The sequence below is a fragment of the Boleophthalmus pectinirostris genome, unplaced genomic scaffold (genome assembly GCF_026225935.1).
Source record: "Boleophthalmus pectinirostris isolate CB_2022bp ecotype Guang Dong unplaced genomic scaffold, ASM2622593v1 HiC_scaffold_8, whole genome shotgun sequence".
NCBI classification, from domain to species: domain Eukaryota; kingdom Metazoa; phylum Chordata; class Actinopteri; order Gobiiformes; family Gobiidae; genus Boleophthalmus; species Boleophthalmus pectinirostris.
In genome coordinates, this window is record NW_026571515.1 from 21223215 (window position 1) to 21247292 (window position 24078).

The 24078-nt window shown below is 40.0% G+C and overlaps 2 protein-coding genes across 2 annotated transcripts; one reads left to right on the forward strand and one right to left on the reverse strand.

Annotated features, from left to right (window-relative positions):
* Positions 1-88: 88 nt before the first annotated feature.
* On the forward strand, positions 89-11020 carry brpf3b (bromodomain and PHD finger containing, 3b). The gene is given in 14 exon segments (XM_020922503.2): positions 89-409; positions 2149-3716; positions 4003-4159; positions 4235-4366; positions 4574-4702; positions 4883-5195; positions 5486-5758; positions 7107-7328; positions 7331-7726; positions 8162-8243; positions 8331-8419; positions 8805-8899; positions 9083-9237; positions 9715-11020. Coding segments are annotated over 13 exon segments (3771 nt in total). The 5' UTR covers positions 89-409; positions 2149-2172; the 3' UTR covers positions 9899-11020.
* A 175-nt stretch (positions 11021-11195) lies between these two features.
* Positions 11196-22546, reverse strand: nr1h5 (nuclear receptor subfamily 1, group H, member 5). The gene is made up of 11 exons (XM_020922389.2): positions 22417-22546; positions 20322-20442; positions 16401-16787; positions 14402-14542; positions 13401-13525; positions 13229-13327; positions 12576-12663; positions 12372-12488; positions 11817-11900; positions 11579-11692; positions 11196-11419 (listed from the first exon to the last, which is right to left on the reverse strand). Exons 2-11 carry the CDS (start codon positions 20413-20415, stop codon positions 11196-11198), a joined length of 1473 nt encoding a protein of 490 aa, XP_020778048.1. The 5' UTR covers positions 20416-20442; positions 22417-22546.
* Between the last annotated feature and the right edge of the window lie 1532 nt (positions 22547-24078).

Sequence of the window (24078 nt, forward strand, 5' to 3'; positions counted from 1 at the left end):
CAAATCCTTAACACGTTATTTTATTTTGAAAGAACGGAACGGAAATCTTTTGTTTTTAGCATCGCCTGACGAATTAGCACCGCCGCTAGCCAGTTAGCCTAAGGAGGCTAACATTTCTCCTACTTGCAAAATTTAACCGACAACAACCGATTTTCTCTCACGATTCCACTGCACCATTATTACCTTCATTGGATTTTTTAAACGCACTATTAGCGGGCAAAATGTTCGGTGTGGGAACTAGGGGGTCGTAAAAAAAATGCGATATTTACCGGCTGTTCCAACAAACTGTGGTCTCTAACGGGGGCTGATAGCTGTGGCAGTGTAGCAAGTGTGAGGCGGCTGGCTAAAGGAACCATTACTGTTAAGGCTGCTTCTCCGGTCGTCGACAAGTCTGCATCAGCTTTAACAGGTGGGACTGGTCGTATAACCTTGTAACATATTAAGTGTAAAGTTTTTCTTCTGTAGTGGTTCGGTTTATTTGCCTGTCAACGCTTCTAAACAAATGAAATGACAGAACTGCCCGTCGCTCTAACTTAGCTGAGCGGCTAAGTAGCTCGAATCACCAGCAGCGTATTTCACTAAAATCCTGCTATGATTGTGCGCGGTTTTCTTTCTAGTAGTACTTGGTAAGTGATCGGCCAGGTTGTGGGTTGTTATGGTTGTTTTGTACATGAAAAAGTGGCTTTGGACAATGTTTAAAAACTGTAAATATGGCTGACATTTTACTCTCGAAATAAGGACACGGATCTGTAGGGCTTTGCTATTCTTGAAACTCATTGGCTGGAGTTTCAGTCAATCAATATATGGCGAATACTGATTGGATACGGCTTGTATGTTGTGGCCAGCCCTTGTTTTAGTTGCCAACAGAATGAGATAAAGTCGAGAGTTATCTACAAAGAATGCTTTTCTTTTGACGTTTGATGTTTTTACATAATCAGTTTCAGTCTAATATTCATTTTCTACCAAATGACTGCATCATAATAATTAGTTTTAGGTCTATGTAGAGTGAGTGTGACTACAATCAAGTGTGAAGGAATGTTTACACCACAGCACGAGCTCTATAATCATAGGCTTGCCATTTCCACAGTTGGAAACTTTAAACGAATTACTGAAAGATTTACCTGACGCTACTGAAATGACTTCCAAAATGAACATTAGTATTTTGTATAAATTTATATGACAATTAGGGGTGTGCAAAAATATCAAAATATTGATATATCGTATTGCTTAATGTGAGGATACAGTATTGATATTGTGGGATGGTGTATTTATATATCACTATTATTTTATTATATTTTTTTATTATTATTATTTATCGCTAGTATTTTTAAAAAATATATTTAACTCAATTATTTTGTTGCAGTGATTAAAATGTGTGTATTTCATATGAACTTTGCACAAGAAGTGATTTAACAAAGACTTTTAATATGACGGCCATGATTTAGCCTTTATTTTTTATTGAACCTTATCGTATCGATTTGAAATATATCGTATTGCGCTCTGTGTTGCATTTTTGTATGGAAAGCGCTCTAGAAATAAAGTTTGATTGATGATTGATTGTACTCAATCAAAAGTGCACTGGATCGAGATATGTATCATATTGTGGCCTATGTATTGAAGTATGTATCGTATTAGCATCTTCTTAATGATACCCAGCCCTAATGAAGATGGTGGTTATTTTGCAAATAAAGAATAGATTTTGTCTTAAAATTGGAATACATCTTTAATCATGTTCTTTGTATTTCCTGGCCAGGAGTATGAGTTGTACTCACAATAATACTACAAATTATAACGACAAATAATACTTGAAATATAAACTCTGTATCAATTATGCTAGGAGGTGGTACAAATAAATGAAATATTGCCAAATCTGAAATGTTCAGAAAAGATGGAGAAATGTTGGAGTTTGAGTAATATTTTTGCATTCAAAGTTGGCTAGGCAATAATATTTATTCAAAATATAAGCTTCTCAAAAGTTACAAGTCACAACATATTTCTGTTTCCTAAGAACCAGTTGCCATTGACTAATTTAAAGTTTACCTGAATGACTGAAAATTTTGTAAACACAACACAAGTTCTGAAAAGTTATGTTATTACCAATATTTTCATAGTATTTACTTTTGTTTCTTTTTGTGTTCTAACCAACAGAGAGACATTTGTGATTGGGGTCCTATGAGGAAGCCACGTCGAAAAGGCCAAGTGGGCGGAAGGGGAGGTGTACCGCATGGCAGGACGTCCACTGGAGGGATTGGCGGGCGTGGGGGGACTGGCGGGCGTGGGGGACTGGCGGGCGTGGGGGGGGCTCGCCAGCGGTCCCCGTCCCCTTACAGCCTCAAAGCCTCCCCCAGCAGAGAGACGCTTACCTACGCACAAGCACAGAAAGTGGTGGAGGTAGAACTGGAGGGCAGACTTCACCGCATCTCCATTTTAGAGCCATTAGAGGTCATCACAGAGGACGAGATGATGGCCCAGGACATAAGTGAGTGTAACAGCAACAAGGAGAACAATGAACAGCCAGTGACCCAAGCAACTGCTGCTCAAAATGCTCGCAAATCTTTAACGAGGAGGAGAAAAGACTCTAAAAACACCCCTGTTAAATCCCAGCCATCAAAGAACCACTGTCCACAGACACCTGAAAAACCTCACCATCATCACATGGCCCTCCCTGAGCCTAGATTTCGTGTCCGGCACACTTTCACTCCAGCAGCAGCTCCACCTCTTCCCACTGGGTACTACCGTTATATCGAACGCTCAGCTGAGGAACGGGAAACTGAAGCAGAGTATGACATGGACGAGGAAGACGCGGCCTGGCTGGAAATGGTAAATTCAGACAGGACTTCAGAAGGCTACACGTCTGTATCTCCGGACTCCTTTGAGCTGCTGATAGATCGACTGGAGGAGGAGGCTTACAGGGAAGCCCGGACCAGAGCACCCTCTCAGAGTGCAATAGACGACGATGCCTTTTGCTGTGTGTGCCTGGATGACGAATGCCTAAATAGTAACGTCATCCTGTTCTGTGATTCGTGTAACTTAGCTGTACATCAGGAATGCTATGGAGTGCCCTATATCCCTGAGGGGCAGTGGCTGTGCCGGTGCTGCCTCCAGTCGCCTCAAAAACCAGTAGACTGTGTGCTATGTCCAAACAGGGGCGGAGCGTTCAAACAAACCAGTGATGGGAGATGGGCTCATGTAGTTTGTGCCATTTGGATTCCTGAAGTCTGTTTTGCTAATACTGTGTTTTTGGAGCCGGTAGAAGGAGTAGCTAACATTCCCCCTGCACGGTGGAAACTCACCTGCTACTTGTGCAAGCAGAAAGGCAGGGGGGCGTCCATCCAATGCAATAAAGCCAACTGCTATACAGCGTTTCACGTCACATGTGCTCAGAGGGCCGGGCTCTTTATGAAGATTGACCCTGTGAGTGTGACCAATGTAAACGGGACAACGTACTCAGTGAAGAAGACTGCCTTCTGCGAAGTCCACTCTCCACAGGGTGATGTGACCTCTGATGATGAGACTGAAGGGAGAGTGGTGGGCAGTAGGGGCAGGGCCAGTAGGGGGCGCAGTGCATACAAGGAAGGGCCAGTGACACCAAAGAAAGGCCGCAAGTCAGAGGTCCTAGATAAGAGTGACAAGAAGAAAGGGAAGAAGAGCACAGAGTCAAAGGCACATCAGCCATCATCACCTCAAGTGACTGTTCCGCACATACCCACACAGAGGTAAGTTCAGGCCAGAAGATCTGCCCTGTTGTTCCCAAGACACAGTAAGATTAGATTGCTGCATGGCTAATTAATTACATTCATTCATCATTTGTAGCTAAACAAGTATCAAGACTTGGCACATGACACACCTTACACAATGTTTCTATAAACACTGTTCTGTGTGAGTTTGTTTTTCTAAAATACAGTTGATTTCATATAGCCTGCTGCAGCTTTTTATGTGTTTTTAAAAATGCATGTCTAATGATTTTTACATCCTGTGTATTTGGTTCCATTTCCACTACAGACTTAACAGTCTTTGTAAAGGAGTGATCTTCCAGAAGAAAAGTCAGTTCATGCAGAGGCTCCACAGTTACTGGTTACTGAAACGACAGTCGAGGAATGGCGTGCCGCTGGTCCGGCGCGTGCACTCGAGTCTGCAGTCTCAGAAGAACACTGAACAGGTCAGTCACCAACACAGTTTCTTACAGGAGTCTGAAAAGCTCTCTTCTAAAACCTTCTGTGTGCTTGTGTTGTAGCCCGAGGTGGATGAGAAGGTGTCAGCTGCCAGAGAAGCTCTGAGGTACTGGCAGAAGCTGCGGCACGACCTGGAGAAGGCTCGCCTGCTGGTGGAGCTCATCCGCAAGAGAGAGAAACTCAAGAGAGAACAGGTAGAGCATTTGTATAGTTTATCACTGTAATTTACTTTTTCACCTTTTTAAAATTATGAACAGTTAATAGCTTTTCTAGTTTTTCTAATGACATAAAGTTACAGTGCATTTTTGGGTATTGCTAAATTATAGTAAAAAATCGTACATGTCTAAATGGTATTTTAAACTGCACATTTTTGTAATTAACAAAACAAATTCTTTCTGTAGGTCAAGGTTCACCAGGCAACGTTGGAAATGCAGCTGACACCGATGTTGATGCTGCTTCGTTCCACACTGGACCAACTTCAGGAGAAGGACACTGCGCAGATCTTTGCACAGCCTGTCAATATTAAAGAGGTAACAAATTATAACAGGTAAAAAGATGGCACAAGTTTACAGACATGTTACTTGTATACATATTAGAATTAGATTCAAGTGGCGTACAGTCTTTTTCACGCAACCTTAAAACCTTGTGTGTTTGGCATTATGGATCTTCTGATGTAGTCAAATATAATACATGTGTCTTATTGTCTGCAGGTTCCTGATTACCTGGAGTTCATCAGCCAGCCCATGGACTTCTCCACCATGCACTCAAAGTTAAATAACCACTTATACCGCTCTGTGTCTGATCTGGAGGCAGACTTTAACCTGATGGTGTCCAACTGCCTTCTGTACAACTCCAAGGACACTGTGTTCCACCGGGCAGCGCTGCGCCTCAGGGATCTGGGTGGAGCCATTCTTCGGCACGCCCAGAGACAGGCAGCCAGCACCGGTCTGGACCTGGACACGGGCATGCACCTCCCCGAGTCTCCACAGAAACGAGACTTCTACAACTGCACATGGGATGATGGTGAGTCAATGTGAACTTGAGATCAACAAATGTCTAAAAGATCTGAACTCTGGGTCACAGAGTTATGAAACATTTGCACCATTTCCACAACAATTAACAATTCAAAGCAACTTACCATATTTTGAGTGGTCAACAGTACTTAAAATTCTACCTATGAACAGGAAATCAAAACCCTTGAATAGTGGGGAGAGGTAATGCTACAGCAGTAAAGACATTTTCAAGCTATCTAGTTGTAAACATTTTGCTTTCACAAATTCCTTCTATTATGCCTCTTTAATTTGTGTCTGCAGTTGACAGTCTTCTGGACCCAGAGAACAGGCTTCACATGAGTGTGGAGGAGCAGCTGAAGGAGCTGCTGGACAAGCTGGACTTTGTCACCTCCATGCGTGGCAGCGGCGCACGGACACGCCGCATCCGATTACTGCGACGAGAGATCAACATCATCCGCCATCGTCAGGGCCAACACCGTAACAGCCTCCACAACGGACACCTCAAAGACGAGTCTGACGACGAGGAAGAGGACAGGGAATCTCAGGGCGAGAATGGCCTCTCCTCAGACAAAGGTGGGTCAGAAGAATGAATATACAGGCACTTTTCTAAAAGCCAGTGTTTTGTATGAGATTAGCTGTGAATACAAGCTAACAGAACATTGTCCTCAGGTAAATGAGCCAGGGTCTCCCTCACGCACCAACCCCACCACCCCACTGTCTACAGTCTAGTAAGTAGGGGCCCACAGAGTCTGGTTAGCCATGGCTGCCTCACAACTCTTTCCAAGTGCACTCTGTGTCCGCACCTTCTGTACATCACCTCATGGACTCACCGCCACCCATCCAACACGCGCTCATGTCATGCCATCAGACATCTGACAGCAGAGCCTTGCCAATCAGTCCCACCCCACTCTGAAAAATGACAAATATAAACACTTTTCACACTAGCATATCAGAAATGAGAGGCATGCCATTGCACTGTAGTCTGTCAGTTTTGACCACGTACATGTTTCTACAATAAAGACACAAAATGCACCTGCTGCACAAGCCAGCCATGAGCCGGGCTTGTGTGCAGAAAAAAGAAAAACGTAACCTTTCCAGCGGAGTCTAGACAGTCATTTGATTACCTGAGATGGAGCACCAAAATGCCACTAGATTATATAGCAGGTTTTTCTCAAGAAGGCCTGCTCTTTTTGCTTAAGCAACTCGTTAAAGGACGGAAGGAGCTGAGTGGTTCTGTGAGTTATTGCTAACTCTTTATAATGAATAAATAATATGTATGTTATATACGTTGCATAAATAAATAAGTAAACAGAGGTAAAAGAGTGAAGTCATGTAAGCGCAATAAGGGGCAAAAGGTGTGTGGTTTGTGTTTGTCATGAGCTGTTAGATAACATCATGTTAACATTAGCATTGTTAGCATGTTCCACTTGAACAGTTTCAGAATTCACTCGTCTTCAGGTGTTTCATATGTACAGGGAAAACCACAAACGTTTGGGCTGTGAATAAGACTCTGGCTGCATGTATACATTTTGTGGGAAAAGCTCAAGTGCTGTTTGAGTGTACTGTTTAAATCTACCCAAAGGAAAATACTAGCTTGAAATGTACAGTGATTAAGTACTGTAGAAAGTCATGCTCAGCCCAGGAGCCAGTATCTTTCACTATTCTGCCCATACTATATACTATCACACTATATACTTCCGGTACATATACTAGCTAAATCTAAGTTCCATATTTTCCATCCTCAGAAGAACTTCCTCTTCACATTAAGCTTATCCTTGTTTTTCAGAATGTATACATGCAACCAGGGCCTAAACTCATTCACCAGTTTGAAAATAACACCACATTACACATACTCTTTCATATCAAGTACAGTGAGCACAAGACTGAACTTGAATTGAATGTGCCTTCCCTATTTTTGCAGAAGACCTTAAATTCACATCCCCTCCGACACTCGAGCCTACAGGACCGGCTCCTCCTCCGCGGCTAGGCGACGACTCTCTAGAGCCCCCCACCCTGAAGCCCATCACACGAGAGCCCCCGCTGTCCCCGAGCTGGGCCTGTAAGCGCCTCAGGATGGACACTGACCTCCCCAATGACCCCACGGACTCCTCACAGGACAATGTTTGCACTAAAGCACAAGAGCGCCCCCAACCCCTCCCCCCACATTACGTAATGAGACAGTGACCAACGGGCTACCCTCTCTGACCACCTCTCCTCGGCCCACCACAGGGGGAGTGGGCCGGCGCACCTCTGTTTTGTTCAAAAAGGCCAAGAACGGAGCCAAGCTGTTCAGAGAGCGAGACAATCCTTTGCTGAATGGTAAAGGACCACAGGAAGAGAACTCCACCCCCAACTCGGCAGCCAGCACTCCGTCTGCCACGCCCCTAGCCACGCCTCAAACCACACCCCTAACCACACCCCTGTCCACGCCTCAGAAGAGCCCGGGACCCCCCAGCCTCAGCACTCCTGACCCAAAGAGCCATAAAGATCAGAGCAGCGACAAGGAGCAGGAGAAGATCCTCAACCACACGCAAGACACTGGTAATTACCCAACTTGATTTAGTTGTGTGCTCATTCATCTCTATCATTTGTGGATCCTTCTCCTTGATATAAAATCTAGGTCTTAGAATGTGATGAAATTCTGTTAATGATACTGTACGTTTTTGAACCCTCTCCAATGAGGTTAAATATTCTTTTTATGTAGAGCTGTATCAGCATTTGCTTCTCACATGAAAGTGGTTTGCTGCAGTCTCGGAAATTGTCCATAAACTCATCACTTCCCCACCAGAATGCTCACACAGCAGAGGCTGCACCATGTTTGCATTAGGCAAATGGAGCGTTTGCATAAACTGATAGTCCACATAGTCTGACATTTGGTTTTATTCAAATATTGGAAACCAAGATTTTTTTATTGAAAAGGTTGCATTGGCATTTCCTTACTTTTTAGCATTACATCATGTGTTTGTTTACTTTAAGAACTGACCAACGGCTTCAGCAAACTAAAAGAAGACAAGTCTGACTCTGAAGACTGCCCATGTCCTGTGCTTCAAAAGGAAATGTAAGTGCCTCTGTCTGCAGTGTTTTATATGGCCTACTTATTGAATGGTTTGTTATACATGTGTACATGTTTGTTTCTGACATGCAGTGCATCTCCACCAAAGCGAAGTCTGGGAAAACCTGCTCTCTCCAAAGTCCCTTTACTGGAGATTGTCAATGGAGATTCAGACTACACTGGTGCGTCTTTTTACTCTAGCAGTTTTAATTAAAAGTGGACATATCATGTATTATTTTGATCTCTTTTGGTTTTTAAATATGCTTTTCGTCACCTTGTCACAGAATGAAATAAATTCATTTCATGTGTAAAGAAAAATGTGTAGAGAAAAGGATGCCAACATGCTTAAAAACACTTAAAAGCAGTAGACTAGCACTAGAGCTCCATCTGGGGACTGTAATATGTATGACCCATGTGAAAACCAATGGGCTTTCATTTGTAGTGAGTAAATGCAATTTGAGTGCAGTGTCTGGTGATGGTTTATGAGCAGGACACTTCCTGATCTATTTTCTATGTAATAATTAATCTCCTTTAAATATATACGAAAGTGTGTCATTATTTTTTCAGGTAATGGCAGTCAGACATCAGATGATGAGACCGAACTGGAGCCCTTGGATCTGGTATGGGCCAAGTCTCGAGGATACCCTTCCTACCCTGCCCTGGTAATGACAAGGACTCTTAAACCTATACACTGCACTATTAATTAAGCTGTGTATTTAGGAATTTTGGCAATTGGACTGATTGATATACTAGATTCACTTGTTATTACCTCAGATTCTCTAAGAGCAGTAGCGTGTGCAAATGGGTTAAAATGTCTCTCCTCTGATTGCTTGTGCCTGCTGCAGATCATTGATCCAGAGATTCCGGAGGAGGGCCTGCTGCACAACGGAGTGCCCATCCCTGTCCCACCAAAAGAGGTGCTGAAGCTCGGCGAGCAGAGGCAGGAGGAGACCGACCAACGCCTTTACCTGGTGCTTTTCTTTGACAACAAGAGGACATGGTGAGTGTTAACACCAGCTCTATTACGTCATCTGTCAATGGGTTGGGTACTGTAAAAATTTTTATTGTTATGAATCCACTCTGTAAAAAAACAAAAAAAAAACCCACACACATTCTGGGATAAACGATAATATTGAAACTACTTTATGCCACTGACCGTATAATTGAAATGCCTGAGCTGCAACAAATAAATGTCAGAATGAACTAATTATTCATAGATTATCTTATTGTATAACATAAAAATTGCAAAATCTCCTCACTATTGCAAAATAAGTACCAATTATAAATATTGATCTCCAAAATATATTGTTCCAGCTTTCATATATTGAACGTTAAGTCAATATTGTAATTATCGTGAAAGGAGATGTGGTGCAGTTGTTGCTATAGGCTCATATAAATCACTAACACTGCAGCAACACAGTGCATATTATCCATGTGTTACAATAATAATGACACTTGTTCTCCCTCGTATCTCCAGGCAGTGGCTCCCTCGGGACAAGGTGACTCCTCTGGGCATAGATGACACCGCCGACAAACTGCGCATGATGGAGGCGCGCAAATCCAGTATTCGCAAGTCTGTTCAAGTGGCCTACGACCGCGCCATGATCCACCAGAGCAGAGTCAGCCACAGCCAGGGCTTTGTGGCCCCCAGCTACCTGTAGGGGGCATCACTCTCTCACTATGCATTTCCACTGAACTCCTCGGGGTGGACTGGCCTGTTCTTTTTTTTTTTTTTTTTTAAACAAACCACTAGTGTCTGGCACAGGACTGACGCAGCCTTCACACTCAGAAGGACAAGCTCTCAATGAAATCAAGCTCCCTTTATTTCCTGCAGTCAATAAATGTTATGAGTTTAATTTTATACAAAGCGACTGCTATGAAATCAAGTGTCACAAAAGAGATTTATATGAGACTAATGAATGGATCACTGCCATCTTTTATACAATAGCTTTTTACTTTTTAAACTTTTACAGAAACCCTTGTATATTCTAGCTGCGTGTACATAATGTTAAGTGTATTGTCATAGCAAATTTTAAATTAATGTTGTTTTTAAAATTGCGTATTTCAATCAAGCCTCGAGGCAAAGGAGGTGTGTATATTTGTGGAGGTAAAATAATTCCTGACTTGCTGCATTGATGTATTTTAGCTGGTATTTGATGTACTAACATTGTGCTGAGTGTAAAGTATAGCACACAATGTTCTTTATATTTGAATTCTCTTTTGATACAGAGAGAAATAATTTATTTATGGAGAGACAGAATTATAGAAATAAAGCTATATTGGTTTAAATGGAGAATGAAATCTTATTTAAGAAGCAAAAGCCAACACACAAGTCCTCTTGTGTCTTCACTGTCAAAGCCCAAGAGTTTTATTTATTGTCCGACCTAACTGCAGAAGACTGTTTTATCTGATGGACACATTGATAAGCTTGTACTTGCGTATTTACGTACTCACCAAATGCCCAATTTCAACCAGTATTTCCTCATTGCAGGAAATCAATAAACTCAATGCAATTATAACAATATTTTGTATTTCATGTTTTATTTTTTTTCTTTCACTCACTTAGTAATATGACCAGAATAACTTTTTTTTTTTTTTTTTTTTTTAACAGAGGAAAGTGTTTTCTGGATCCCAGTAAAACTAACTACTAATTGCTCTAGCCCAGGAGTCACCTACAGGGTGCCCGCAGGCATGTGGTTGTCCTGGGAGATGTCACAGCAAAGCACGTGGGTCAATGTGTTTAAAACGTTACAATTTATTGCATTGTATTTAAATACTGATATTTTGTGGCTAGTCTTGAGGTAGCAGGTGTTTCCCATGTCTTTTGTGAATACTATATTAGAAAATAGTGTAGATTAGCATTTTTAATGATAAAGGCTGTAACACATAGGTCTCCACATCATACAAAAATACATTAGGATAAAGTATAACAGAAAAAGTCCATGAGCATTGTAAATGCTATAAGTGACAATGGGCTGCGCCTGTCAGTCCACTCTGTTGTCTCAAAATGAGGTAGTTGTGTCTAAGAGTGCGCAGCTCCGTCAATCTGCCCAACAACCGCCCAAAACGCTGTGGCCCCCCTCGTGCAGCTCCGCCATGGGACCCACAGACCCTGGACAGCAGATCCAGCACAAACTCCTGCATGCTCTCCACACAGTCTGCAGCCTGTGGGGACGCCCGGTCTGTAAAACCACGACACAGTCAACACCACGCACTCATGTTGCAATGGGCCTTAACTGTGGCCTGTATAATATATTCATTCAGAAGGTTTATCTAATGAGTAAGTCCTTACAGTGTGACAGTGTGGGAGTATGCTAAAATGTAAGATCATATTAAAAAACCTGAGCAGAGTAGTGCTGTAGCAGTGAGTAGGGCATATTCGGCTTCTGAAAGCTGCAGCGCCACCATGCTGTGAAAGAACGTCAATACAGGCTCTAGCAGGTCCTCACAGACTTCTGAAATACACATATATATATATATATATATATATATATATATATATATATATATATATTCTTAAAAAATAATAAATGTCAGTATATTCAGAATATCAGGTTAGATCAGGGCAGTGAGTCTAACCTGAGCTGGTGAGTGTCCTGTTACGGAGGCTCTCCTTTGAATTTCTGTGCCACTTGTGCGACCACATGTTGAACAAGTGCAGACCTAAAGACAAGGAGGGATTGTAAGTTTGTTTTTTGTTTTTTTCATCTTTTATCTTAATTTTTTAAAGTATTATTATTTATAAGTATTCAATGCAAAAAAAGTAGCTGATTAAACAATTTTAATATGAATAATGTGTGGTTACTTGAATGTGCTGTTTTAATCTGTAGTGTATTGCATGCACAGTTACATGTGCTGTATGTCTTTGTAACAGATGGTTCTGGCTGTAGCTGCTGAATATTCAGTTCTGTAGACTGGACAAAAGTTTTTGACTGAAGACATTTCACAGTTCATCCAACCTGTTTCTTCAGTTCTGGTCAGATCGCTGGTGGACACTGCCTTATATCTCCCTTCAGGCAGGTGTCCACCAGCAAAACGTCTTAAATCAAAAACCTTAGTCCAGTTGCTCTTTGCTATGGATGCTACTTGGACGACTGAGGGATCACACAGATATAGATGTGGAGACATGTGTACCTGAGGGGGAGGTGTTGGGGCAGTGGGAGAACTGCTGTGCTGAGAGCAGAAACAGCACTTCTACAGAAGAGGCAGACAAGAGTGAAGTCTGCTCTGAGGGGTCCAGAAGGTCAAAGCCTGGAGCACACAGGCATAATGAGAAGAACTGGGAGAACATTACTTTGCCTCCTCATAGAATCATCATCAGGGGGGATGTGTCGTTACCTGGTATGGTCCTAGCATACTGCAACAGTCTGTGCAGCTGAGGCACATCAGACACAACTTCCTCCTCTGTGTACGACCACTCGTACATCTGACCACAAATATATGATTGAATTGTTTTAACAAAGATTATTCATACACAGTGGTGGAGAAAAAAGTTGAAATTTGAAAGTCAAGTACAGTAAAATATACCTAGATTTTTTACTTAAGTTGATTTTAAAGTGGATATTCTTTACTTTTAATTCACAACATTTGAGAGAAGGTTTTTGTATTTTCTACTTCACTTCATTTCTGAACCAGACTGAAAAGTAAAAGTATTTTTTATTAATGTGTGAAACCTGCTGAAAAGCCTGAGGGGTTTATTTTGAACATGTTCATAGTTAAAGCAAATAAAATATACAAATAAAAACAATCTTTATCAAAATCACTACATTTGAAGCTTTATTAGATCTCAAATTATGCCCAAAATACTTGAACTTTTATTCTTTAAGTACATTTTTTAAATGTTTTTTTAATACTTTTTTTTTTTTTTAGATATATTCATGTAATCCTTTTACTTGTACTGAGTATTTTTGCTCTAGTATCTGTACTTTTACTTAAGTAACAAAATTGAGTATGTCTTCCACCACTGTTGATACCCTGAATTAGTATCATACTCTGTCAAAGCTGCAGTCTTGAGTTCTGAACAGTCTGTGGGCCTCCTCCATCCTGTCCACCATGTACTTTTGCTCTCCAGTTAGACCAGGAGACCGCACCTGAAAATCAATATGAGTTTTAATGCAGTCCTGTATAAACTTCTTGAGCTGAGTTTGCTTATCTGCTCCATACATGTGGGTGCTGTTTGCTGGTGGAGCTGACCCTTTGTTTTCCATCAGGACAGTCCTCCTCCTGGGACCTGCCTCTGCCTCCTTTCCTCAGGCGTTTGGACTGACACTGCACCTCTGTCAGCAGACCTGGAACACACACCTCATAATGGGCTCACCTGATCTGCTCTCCTGGGGTTACTGTTAGCATAAACAGTTGTGCTTAAATCATAGACTGCATTTATAAATCATCTTAGCTAAAGAAGTGAGCATGTGGGTGCTTCCGGCTCCATTGACTCTGTCTCCAATTCACTTTACATGTAAAAATTGTTACTACTCTCTTATCATTTTGGTCTTAAAATGTTTGTATTAACCTGCTCTATGTGATTCTGATGTTATTATTTTGCTGTTTTGTGTGTAAATAAATTCCTACTGCTAATACAATGGTACAATGGATGTAACAATATCCAAGTCTCACGATACGATATTGTCATGGTATGAACCTCACAGTATGATATTTATTGTGATATCGTGGGAAAGCTCATGATATGGTGGGAAGGCTCACGATTAGGGATGTAACAATTCCCAAATATCTCGGTACAATACTTTCACGATGTACATCTCATTGTCCGATATTTATTGCAATATTTTGTGGAGGCTTCCAAAACTGTTAATATGATACTTTTTCCATCTTAAAATTGACAAGACTTAATCCAAAGAACTAAGACTTAAAAGTGTCTAGAATTGTTATTTCTTGGAGTCTACACTTTAACTGAGCAAAGGATCATGGTCTATGTAGTTCCCTTTGTCTTTTTTTTTTTTTTTTAGCTATTGCTGCACCATAACTCTTAATTTAAGCAAAGAGGCCACGATATTATTGTGACACTTTTGAAGATATCACCATATTTTGGTTATTGTTACATCCCTACTCATACCTACATATCATGAGCTTCATTTGACTGGAGTCGAAGGTTATGGGGATGTCACACTGCCTTAGTCCACTGCTTTACACAGTCTATGTCTTACATTCAGCGAGCATGCCCACAGCCCTGCATTTGCGTAGTCGACAGTCCTGGCACTTCCTCCTCATGTACATGTCCATCTCACAGCTGCCCCCGCTCTTGCACTGGTACACCGCCTTCTTAGTCACACTGCGGCGAAAGAAACCTGGACAAAAATGAAATAAGTAATTAATATACATGAAGTCAAGCTCTGATATGTGATGTGCAGTGATCATTTATTTGATAATGTGGTTTTAACCTGGCTAATTAGATTTGATCTACTGGTAAGTCTGGAAATCTCACCCTCTACTTCACCTTTTGATCAGGAACATCAGCGTTTTGTTTATGTGATGCCTGATATTGATAGCTGTAATACATATGGGAGGCTCTATGCAGGCCTCGTGACGTAAAACCATTTCCCAGAAGTGTGACCAGCTCGTTTTTTGAGTATGATAGACCAGGAAATTATATCATTGACTGATCCTTGATTTGAATTTTCATCCATTGTAAAACACACAGAGATTGGAACAGTTATATCTGACAACATATTTCAGCCATCACCATGAATGCCAGTACACTAAAAAAGTCTTGTGCTACCCTGTTCTCATTCCTTCACTAAATACTTGATGTTAGTACGCTACTGCTACATCCAGAGCCACTTGATCCAGTGTGTGCGGTGAGTACAGGATCCTCAAATGGTCCTTTCTCCTGCGTCACCTCCGAGCCCGTCCTGACGGTGAGTCCTGATTCAATCCTGGTTTAGTCCTGGTTTAGTCCTAGTTCAGTCGTGGATTAGTCCTCCTCTTCAGTCCTGGAATCAGTTCTGGGTTAGTCCTGGTTTAGTCTTGGTTCAGTCTCGGGTTAACGGGCGGGTGCGGTGTTGTACTGCGCGGGTGCGGTGTTGTACTAGGGGTCTCCAAAAATGGACCCGTGCGGGACTCTGCGCTGTAGGACTCTATTATGGAATAAATGAATCTTCAGTTTGTTACATAAAGGAGGAAAATAACAAGGACGACAGCAGCAACAAGTTTTAAGAAGGAAGTAAAAAGGGTTGGTCCTGTGTGAGAAAAGTGTATAAAGTGTGTGCTGAGGGGTTTTACAGCCTTAAAACGGATATTATAATTGTAAAATATAAAGTTGATACTTCGTGGATTTCACCTATCGCCTGTTATATTTACAACGGAACCCCCGCGATAAATGAGGGACACTGTCCTCTCACCTCACATGTTACCAACAGAGATCACATGTACAAACTACGGCATGTTCTCTCATCTGGCGAAACAGTGTCTCTTTTCAAACCAAACCTGCGCCCATAATGTGGACTGAGGAGTGTCTGGAGAGAGTGTGATGTTCAGGAGTGAATGAATTGAATGATGTTTTTGAAAATAATGATGTTTTTAAGGTGCTGAGAGAACTGGGTGTGAATGATGATACAGGATTGTTATGATGCTTCGGTCATTATAAACACATTCTCTTTGTTTGTTTGATAATTTATGAACTGTAACATCAACCTGCCCAGGGACTAGAGGTGGAAATTAGCAGTGGCGCTACAACCTGGTACAAAGCATCTCTCCTGTTAAGGTTAATGTAGATTGTGCACTGTCCCTGTCTCATTCAATAAATAAACTAAACTTAACTAAACTATTGTAACTACAGCTGCACTGGGGCAAAATGATGGAAGCGAAGCTGCCAATCTACAGCATCTGTATCTCTGACCACCAGCACTCTCTTACACAAACACCACATGCCACATCCAAGAACAGAACAACATCCAAGAAAAAGTGTGACAGTCTCTAAACTGTGAGTGAGATGAGGGACCACATGGCGATGCTGGAAAGCCAAAATATACAGTATGTCATTATATATCGAGCTGTTTTAAAGTGTCATTTATAAGCCCTGATGAGCTCATGTTTGTGCAGCTTTTTAATCACCCCAGTCACTCCTTGTCTTTTTGGCCATGTGTGTTTCTGTTGAACTGAACTGGAAGAATTCAAACTGATCTTGTTGTTACATGTAGATTGTACCTTTACATCCTTCGCAGGTGAGAGCGTTGTAGTGGTAGCCCGATGCTTTGTCTCCACACACCACACACAGCTCCTCCTGATCCCTCCTCCTCCCTCCTGAACCCATCCTCATCCTGCGTCCATGAAGAAGCCCTGGGGCCCCCAGCTCCTGCGCGCTGCCCTTGTAGTGAGGCCCTGGGCTGGGGTCGAAGGTCGCCTCCGCATAAGGGGGGCTGTAGTGGTGCAGAGGAGGGCAGGTCAGAGAAGAGGGCGATGAGGGGGAGGGAGAAGAGGAGGAGGGAGGGGAGTACACGCAGTAGCCCGAGCTGTACTGCTGCTGTGGGCTGTACGGGAGCAGCTGGAGGTCAGGGTCCTGGAGAGGGTGGTACACAGGGTCAGCCAGCATGTCTGAAACAGAGAGGCAGAAGACAAAAGCTGTGAGGTTAAAGCACAAAATGTAGAAAATGAAAAATGACTTCCACCCTGCTAGCAGAAGATATTCAACTATTACTGAATGACATGGTTTATATAAGATCAGTGTAATTTAGTATGCAACATGGGAAGGTGCAGTTAGTTTACTGATTGATTTTAATTGATTTTCTATATTCATTGTCATTTCATTATTGATCTTATTTGATTTGACTGGCTTTTTTTTTTTTTTTTTTTAGAACCAGTGAGATTAAGCAACCAAAAAATGTGTGTTTATAAATTGTGCTATACAAATAAAACCCACTCGATAAAGAGAATTATAGAATTTAAAGCTGTTCTTAAAATAGCTCTAAGTAAATAAGTAGTGGTTTGTTCACCTTACCTCAAGTCTTCAGACATCTAATTTCCGTATTTTACCACAAGAATCGTTGATTATTAAGAATTTTTATATTTAGGCAATTTTATGTAAAGCCTAACATGTCCACAACAGGGAAGAGTGTATTCTGGTAGTCTGCTATTAAACCCGCTGCTGTAAACCACTGAAACTGTTGTAATAATGTGAAAAATGTCAGATCACCAATTGCGGAAATGCAAACCACCAGAAGTACAAGTTTACTATTTTGATGACTGGGGAAAAGGAAGCTTATGAGAGAATAGAAACTTTTTTAAAATACATTTTCCATTGTGACTGCTGTGCTCTAATGTGTTCAAAATGTACTTACTTTGCATCTCATAGGAAATACAGCAGTGTAGAGAACCAGTGTGAACCAATTGTGTATTTTAGGGCAAGCGGCCATCATCATGTATGAGGTAGGTCAATAGTGAAAACTTGTTTAGAAATAAGTGAATAAATATAAAAATTCCCTCATTTCTTTGCTCGTGTGTAGTTTTATTTGGACAATCACTACTTAATATGTGAATAAACATTTGTAGAGTGGAATGTGACTTGTATGACACAACTGGGCTCCGTGGGGACAAGTCCTATTTGGAAGATTTGATGTTTCAGACATAGAGAACAGGATGCAGCTGACAAAAACACTGATGGTTAGCAGCCAAATTTATATTAAAAATAGTAAAAAACTGTTGTTTTTAAGAATATTAAAGGGCATATGACAGGATGGACTACTCATTTCACAAAAAAACAACTAAGATAATTATGTTTCAGATTTTCCTTTTTTTTTTTTCTAGTTTGGCAATACTTTAAGTTTCAGATTTTACATCTTGGTATTACATGGTTACCTAGCAACCATGCTATGAAGTATGCCAAAACTCCTCTAATGGACATATAAATTATTGTTTGACAAATGTAAGAAAACACCTTTATTTTGTTGAAATAATGTTTAAAATATTAGGGGGAAAAAATCGTTTTTTAAATGTAAATTGTGCTAAACTTTTGGACCATATTCTCTCTAGTGTGATGTCATCATGGGACTCTATAAAAAACAACTCTCTACTTCCTGTAATTTTCAACATACTTTTCAGCTTTTTTCACACATTGCTTCATTTATGTTCACCAGATGTTATCCCACCAAATTGTAAAAGTGAATGAATAGTAGCTCTTCTACAGCAGTGGTCAGAAAATACCATTACGTCGTTAACTGTATTTTATTACTTCTATTAATAGAAAGTTGTTTTTAAACCTTTAAAACTCAGTCTAAATATTCAGTAGAGCATCCTCTGCACTCGCTCCAACCCCCAGTGTCTGTCCCCCTGAGCCTGGCCCCGGGCTGAGCTCTGAGGGACCAGGGGGACGTGACCATGGACATGTTTAATAGACAGACACTACAGTTTTTGTGTCACCATGGAAACCAAGGCTACACACCGATGCATCTTGAATGGTTAAAATGTGTGTTTGAAATATGTAGTAATGTAGATGCTATGTCTGTTCTACCAAAAAGTGCCTTTCAGTGCAAATACTTGTCATTGCTCAACAAGGCTCTGAAACACAATGTTTTACAGAAAAGGAACAGAAGATTTGGCTCGTCATCAGTGTGGAAGTGGGTGCACAGGGTGAGAGGGGGCAACATGGTACAAGTACAAAAAAAAAAAACCTGCAGGCTCTCCATCCTCAACTAGATATTTCCAGCAACTGTGTATTTTACCTGAAAGTGGATAGAAAGGCCTTAACTGTTCATTTAGGAACAGGACTATAATGAATTGTATTATCTGGAAGAGTAGTAACTTACAGACGCTTCCCACAAGGGAGAAATGCCAAGAACAACATGAGAATAGAAAATATGCAATCAATAATAAAGGTAAATTTGCAAATATATTCATATATCTAATGAGACTCAAAATGTTCAGTGCTGTGTAAGTAGAGTAAAACTATAAGGCTGTTTATAATTTATGTAACATAAAACAATATAACAATATTACTGATTTTCTGATTCTTGAATATAATAATATTATTTTTCCTGATAGGGGCAAGAAGCAGATTTCTCCATTGATAACATTGTGTTTTACCATGAACTATCCAAAAGGTAAATGCAAATGTTTAACCTGATCATTTCTTTTAGTGACCAGACTCTAGAACTCAGTGAATTACAATATGAATTTTAACAATATTTAGTTTAGCTGCCCCCATCTGTAAGAAATATACATCGTATACAAAGTAATCTGATCTGAAAACGCAGTAATTGGCATGATACTGAAAGCTGAAAGTACAGATTTTTACTACTAGCTACCTATTCATTATGTGCAATGTAATACAGTATTTATTATCAATAGTGGTCTGTCCAGTTGCCAAAACGGCCCTATTACTGTCGATCGAGAGGCCCGCACAAAAATGACTGTATGAAATTTGGTATGTGCAAAAATGGCAAATAAATTTCTTCAGTCTAAGTCTTGAAGATCCCATTTTCTTAAGCATGAAATATTACACAAAAATCAAATCTTGTGCACTTTACGCCATGTTAGAATGATGTTACCTCCTCAAAGACATATCTGGAGTTGTGTTGTATTTCATTCACATAGTTCAGTAATTCCGCATTATTAGGCTGTGTACATTTCCAAAGCTCAAAATGTGATGTCGTGAAGCAGTACTTTGCAAGTTAACATCTCCTTTTACCTTTTGTTTAGGAGAGATTAACAGGGCTGAAATTATCAAAATGATTCCAGTGAAGGTGTTTGGAGTTTAAAACACAGTGGCGCACTTCCCGTATTATCACATGACATCACGAGGTGGCACAGAGTGTTTTCTGTTTGAGAGAAGAACTCAACCTGAATACGTGGGAAGTGCGTTGAACATGTGTGAATGAAACAAAACACAACTCCCAGTATGTTTGCGATGAGAAAACAACATTATAACATATTATAGATCAGAAAATGGCATTATATGGGCCCTTTAATCACTTTTATTTTGAAATATGACAATACATGTTTTTAAGAAGAGACAAAATATATGTTAACACAGTGAATATAACCCAACAGTGACACTTTGCTATAGTATTTGCTACATCTCTTAACAGTGGCAGTTATGGTTGAAGTTGGAGAGAGTGAAATGTCAGTACTCACCATAGTAGTGCAGTGATTCAGTGGAGTATCCATCAGGGCAGGATACAAACCCCCCAGCAGAGAAACTCATGTCCACTTCAGCCCACTCTCTCATCAGGACACCGCTCGTACTGCTCCTGATCTGTTACATACAAACAGTTATTCTCCTGTCCACAACACTGTTTAAATCATCAAGAGCAGGAGAGAGGAGGGCCCAACGGCACAAGAGGGGGGACGGGTCCAAGACGGGGGACATGGAGCATTTTAGGTTTGGAATCATGTTTAAAGGTTCATTGTGCAACATTTTTGATGGAGGGTCTGTCATATTCTTTTTTCCGTTGAGATATTATTGCTTTGTCTGGAAGGTAAAACTTTCTATCTTCACAGAGACCAAACTAGACCAAGTTACAGGTCAGATCTGGGGAGAGGCGACCCCGCTCACAGTCAGAGTGCCTGTTTTTATAAGTGTTTTTGAGCTATAAAACCACCTGTAACTTAATAAATATAAAGTAGAGCTGTTTAATGTCATACTGTGGAACATTACAGCCAAAGGAATGAATCCACAGTAACAAGTAGGTGATGGAACTCCAGCTAAAAAGTTACATAGTGCACCTTTAAAGAGCCCGTATTATGCTATTTTCTAATCTATGTTATAATGTAATACTCTGTTCCACCTTGTGATGTCATGTGGTAATACAGGAAGTGCTGCACTGTATTTTTAAAATCCATAAACCTTCACTAGAATCATTTGGATAATTTCAGCTCTGGAATTGTCAATCTCTACTGAACAAAAGGCAAAAGGAGCTGTAAAACATAACTTGTACACTAACTTCATGACATCACAAAGTGGAACAGAGCATTTTGAGCTTTGGAGGCGTAGACAGACTAATAATTTAGGGTGAGTCAAACGTCTGACTCAAACAAACAAAAACACAATTCCATGTGTTTTTGAGGAGGTAACAGCATTAAAATGTTGCATAATATGGGACCTTTAAGTTGAAATAAGTTTAAATGTGAACAGAAATATAAAAACACACAAACCTGCTCAAATGCCCAAGTATTCCTTATTAGAGGAATTCAATATGCATGTACATTTTAGCATTTAAAACACATTTATAAATAATGGAATTATTCTTCAGACATTACTGTAACACTTTAGCTTTGTGATATTTAAGGCCAACTAATAGTAGTAAACTATAAAATGGTAAATAGGCATTTATTTGTATTTATAAAGTAATTACAATATTTATTGTAAATGGCCATGTTCTATTTTACAGCGTTCCCACTCTTTTTGACAAACTTTCAAAACTTTTCCATTACTTTTTTATAACCTGAAATGAATTTTCCATGACTTTACAACACCCTACATGTGTAGAATTGATCATACTTTTAGGGTTAAATATGAAATGTTAACTCTTTCCACTCACCTTATGGTTTGGTATTATAGTTTTTTAACATTCAAAATACTGTCAGAGCATTTATTGTCGTCTCTTTTAAACAAAAGGCGCATACGTTCAGAAATCATCCTAATAGCCTAATGATAACTTAACAGAATGCTGTAGTTGAGTAAAACATTCCATAACTTTTCCAAAACTTTCATTGAATTTCCAAAATTCCATGACTTTTCCAGCACCATAACACATTCTAAGATAAGACGAGAGAACCTTTTGTCCCACAGTGGAGAAATCCCAGTGTTGCAATGCTAAGTTCAAGAACAGCAGCAACATAAACATTTGAATTAAAAAATCAAGACACATAATTACAAAATACACTTAAAAATCAAACCTTTTCTAATCAGAAAAGTAGAAATACATTATTTTAAAGCATTTTGTGCCATTAACTCATTAGTATTAATAGACATGGATGCTAACACAGATAATGGGTTTATAAATACTAACTAGATGGATTACATACTACCAAAAGAGATTTATGTGTAGTTCCTTAATTGATTACAAATACAGGATCAACACAGTGTAATTATTCCATTAGCACATCAGCATGCAGTTCAGTTAGTGAGAGAACATAGCTGAATTAAATCTGTATTCGCAGTGTGTGAGGGTCAGATGAGGTCTAAAATGACATGAGTAGTTCTGTTTTCTCTCTGTTGTTTTCTTACTTTGACAGTGGTCTGATCCAGATGGTGCTTGTCGCTGAGTGTCCCTTTGGTTGTTTGTGTAATGCTCAGAGCACAGGGAGGCTCTTCCCTTTTGCCCTCTGTTTACTACGTGCTTATTTGTATTCCAGTTAATAATGGACTAATTGTGGACTCAGATTTCCTAAAACAGACTTCACTGGAGCAGGGTGCAGGAGCGGTTTGCCAATGTTTACCTTCATGAGCAAGCGAGCAAATGCAAGTTAGTGAAGAAAGTAAAGAAAATAGCATACAATGTGAAATCTTGAGTGGATTTTGATAATCTAGTCTAGTCAAATGTTTTTCTTGTACAAACATACATTTGCTTTTCTTTAGACTATGGGCACACTAAAACTCCTGTATGGATAGGATGGGAGGACTTTTCACTATCCAGAGATATAATATATTGTTTTAAATTATCAATTGATATGGCAACAGTCCAAATTTTTCATGCTAAAACCCAAAGATAACACGAGGCTCTGAATCAGCAAATATTCAGCCTCTCGCTCCATGTAGTCCATATCATATATATTCACTGACAGCACAGACACATATCTCTCTCTTTTAAATACCATACTGTGGAACATTCCAGGCCAAGCAATAACATCTCCATGGAAACAAGCAGACAGCTCTCTTTTGCTCATCAAGCAGGTCAAACATAGAATACAGTGCCTGCTTTCAACACTGGCAGCATTTTCTAAAGCTTTAAAGCAGTGATGTTCAATGGTCAAATATGTCACCATGTTTAACCAAATTACATTTTTTTTAAATATATATTGAGGGGTTGTTGGTTTAACTCTTCAAACCAACTTGACTTTGAACTTCAAATAAACGGTTTGAAATGAGTTGTATATATAGTGAGCCTGCTGGTGTGATGTCATTTTGTATAATTGTTGCTGTACTTTTCCTTGTCCTGTAGATGATTTCATATCAACCTGCCGAAGGACTGAAGATGAAAATTAGCTACGCTGGCTATAATCTTTACATACTTACATTTTAAATGTGCTGTCCCTTTACAAATAAATAAGAATAAGGTGCAGGAACCTTCAACAGAAAAGTTACATAGTCCATGTTTAAAGGGCCTATACTTCTGATCTCCATCATAATGTTGTTTGCTCATTAAAGACATACATGGAGTTGTGTTTTGTTTCTTTCAGGCATGTTTAACACACAAACCCTGCATATTTACGCTGAATTCTGCTTTCACGGATAATGAATAACCCTCTGTTCCACTTTGTGACGGCATGTGGTAATACAGGAAGTGCTCCACACACCTTTACTAGAACTGTTTGGATAATATCAGCAATTTCAGTAAAAGGTACAGCAGCTTTTAACTTGAAAACTACCACTTTATGACATCGCAAGGTGGAACGGAGCATTTTGAGCTTTGGGATATAGAGAGACAATAATAAAGGTTTACTCAAACATGTGTGAAGAAACAAAACACAACTCTGTATGTTTTTGAGGAGGTAACAACATTCTAACATGGCCCAAAACTCACAGGAATCTATTAGCAACACTGATATATGAGTAATGAATAATACATTTGCTTATCTTGCACATGTTGTTTCCAGGTAAAGTCCACATTTGCCAGAGAGGAACAGTGTTGAGTCAGATCTCTGTGTTCCCGTTAAGATGTGAAGGTGA

Coding starts and splice junctions, on each gene's coding strand:
- nr1h5 (XM_020922389.2), bottom strand. CDS start 20,415: ATGAGAGAGTGGGCTGAAGTGGACATGAGTTTCTCTGCTGGGGGGTTT. Junction 16,788..20,321: donor TGAATCACTGCACTACTATG/GTGAGTACTGAC, acceptor TCTCTGTTTCAG/ACATGCTGGCTGACCCTGTG. Junction 13,526..14,401: donor TGTGGGCATGCTCGCTGAAT/GTAAGACATAGA, acceptor TGTGTGTTCCAG/GTCTGCTGACAGAGGTGCAG.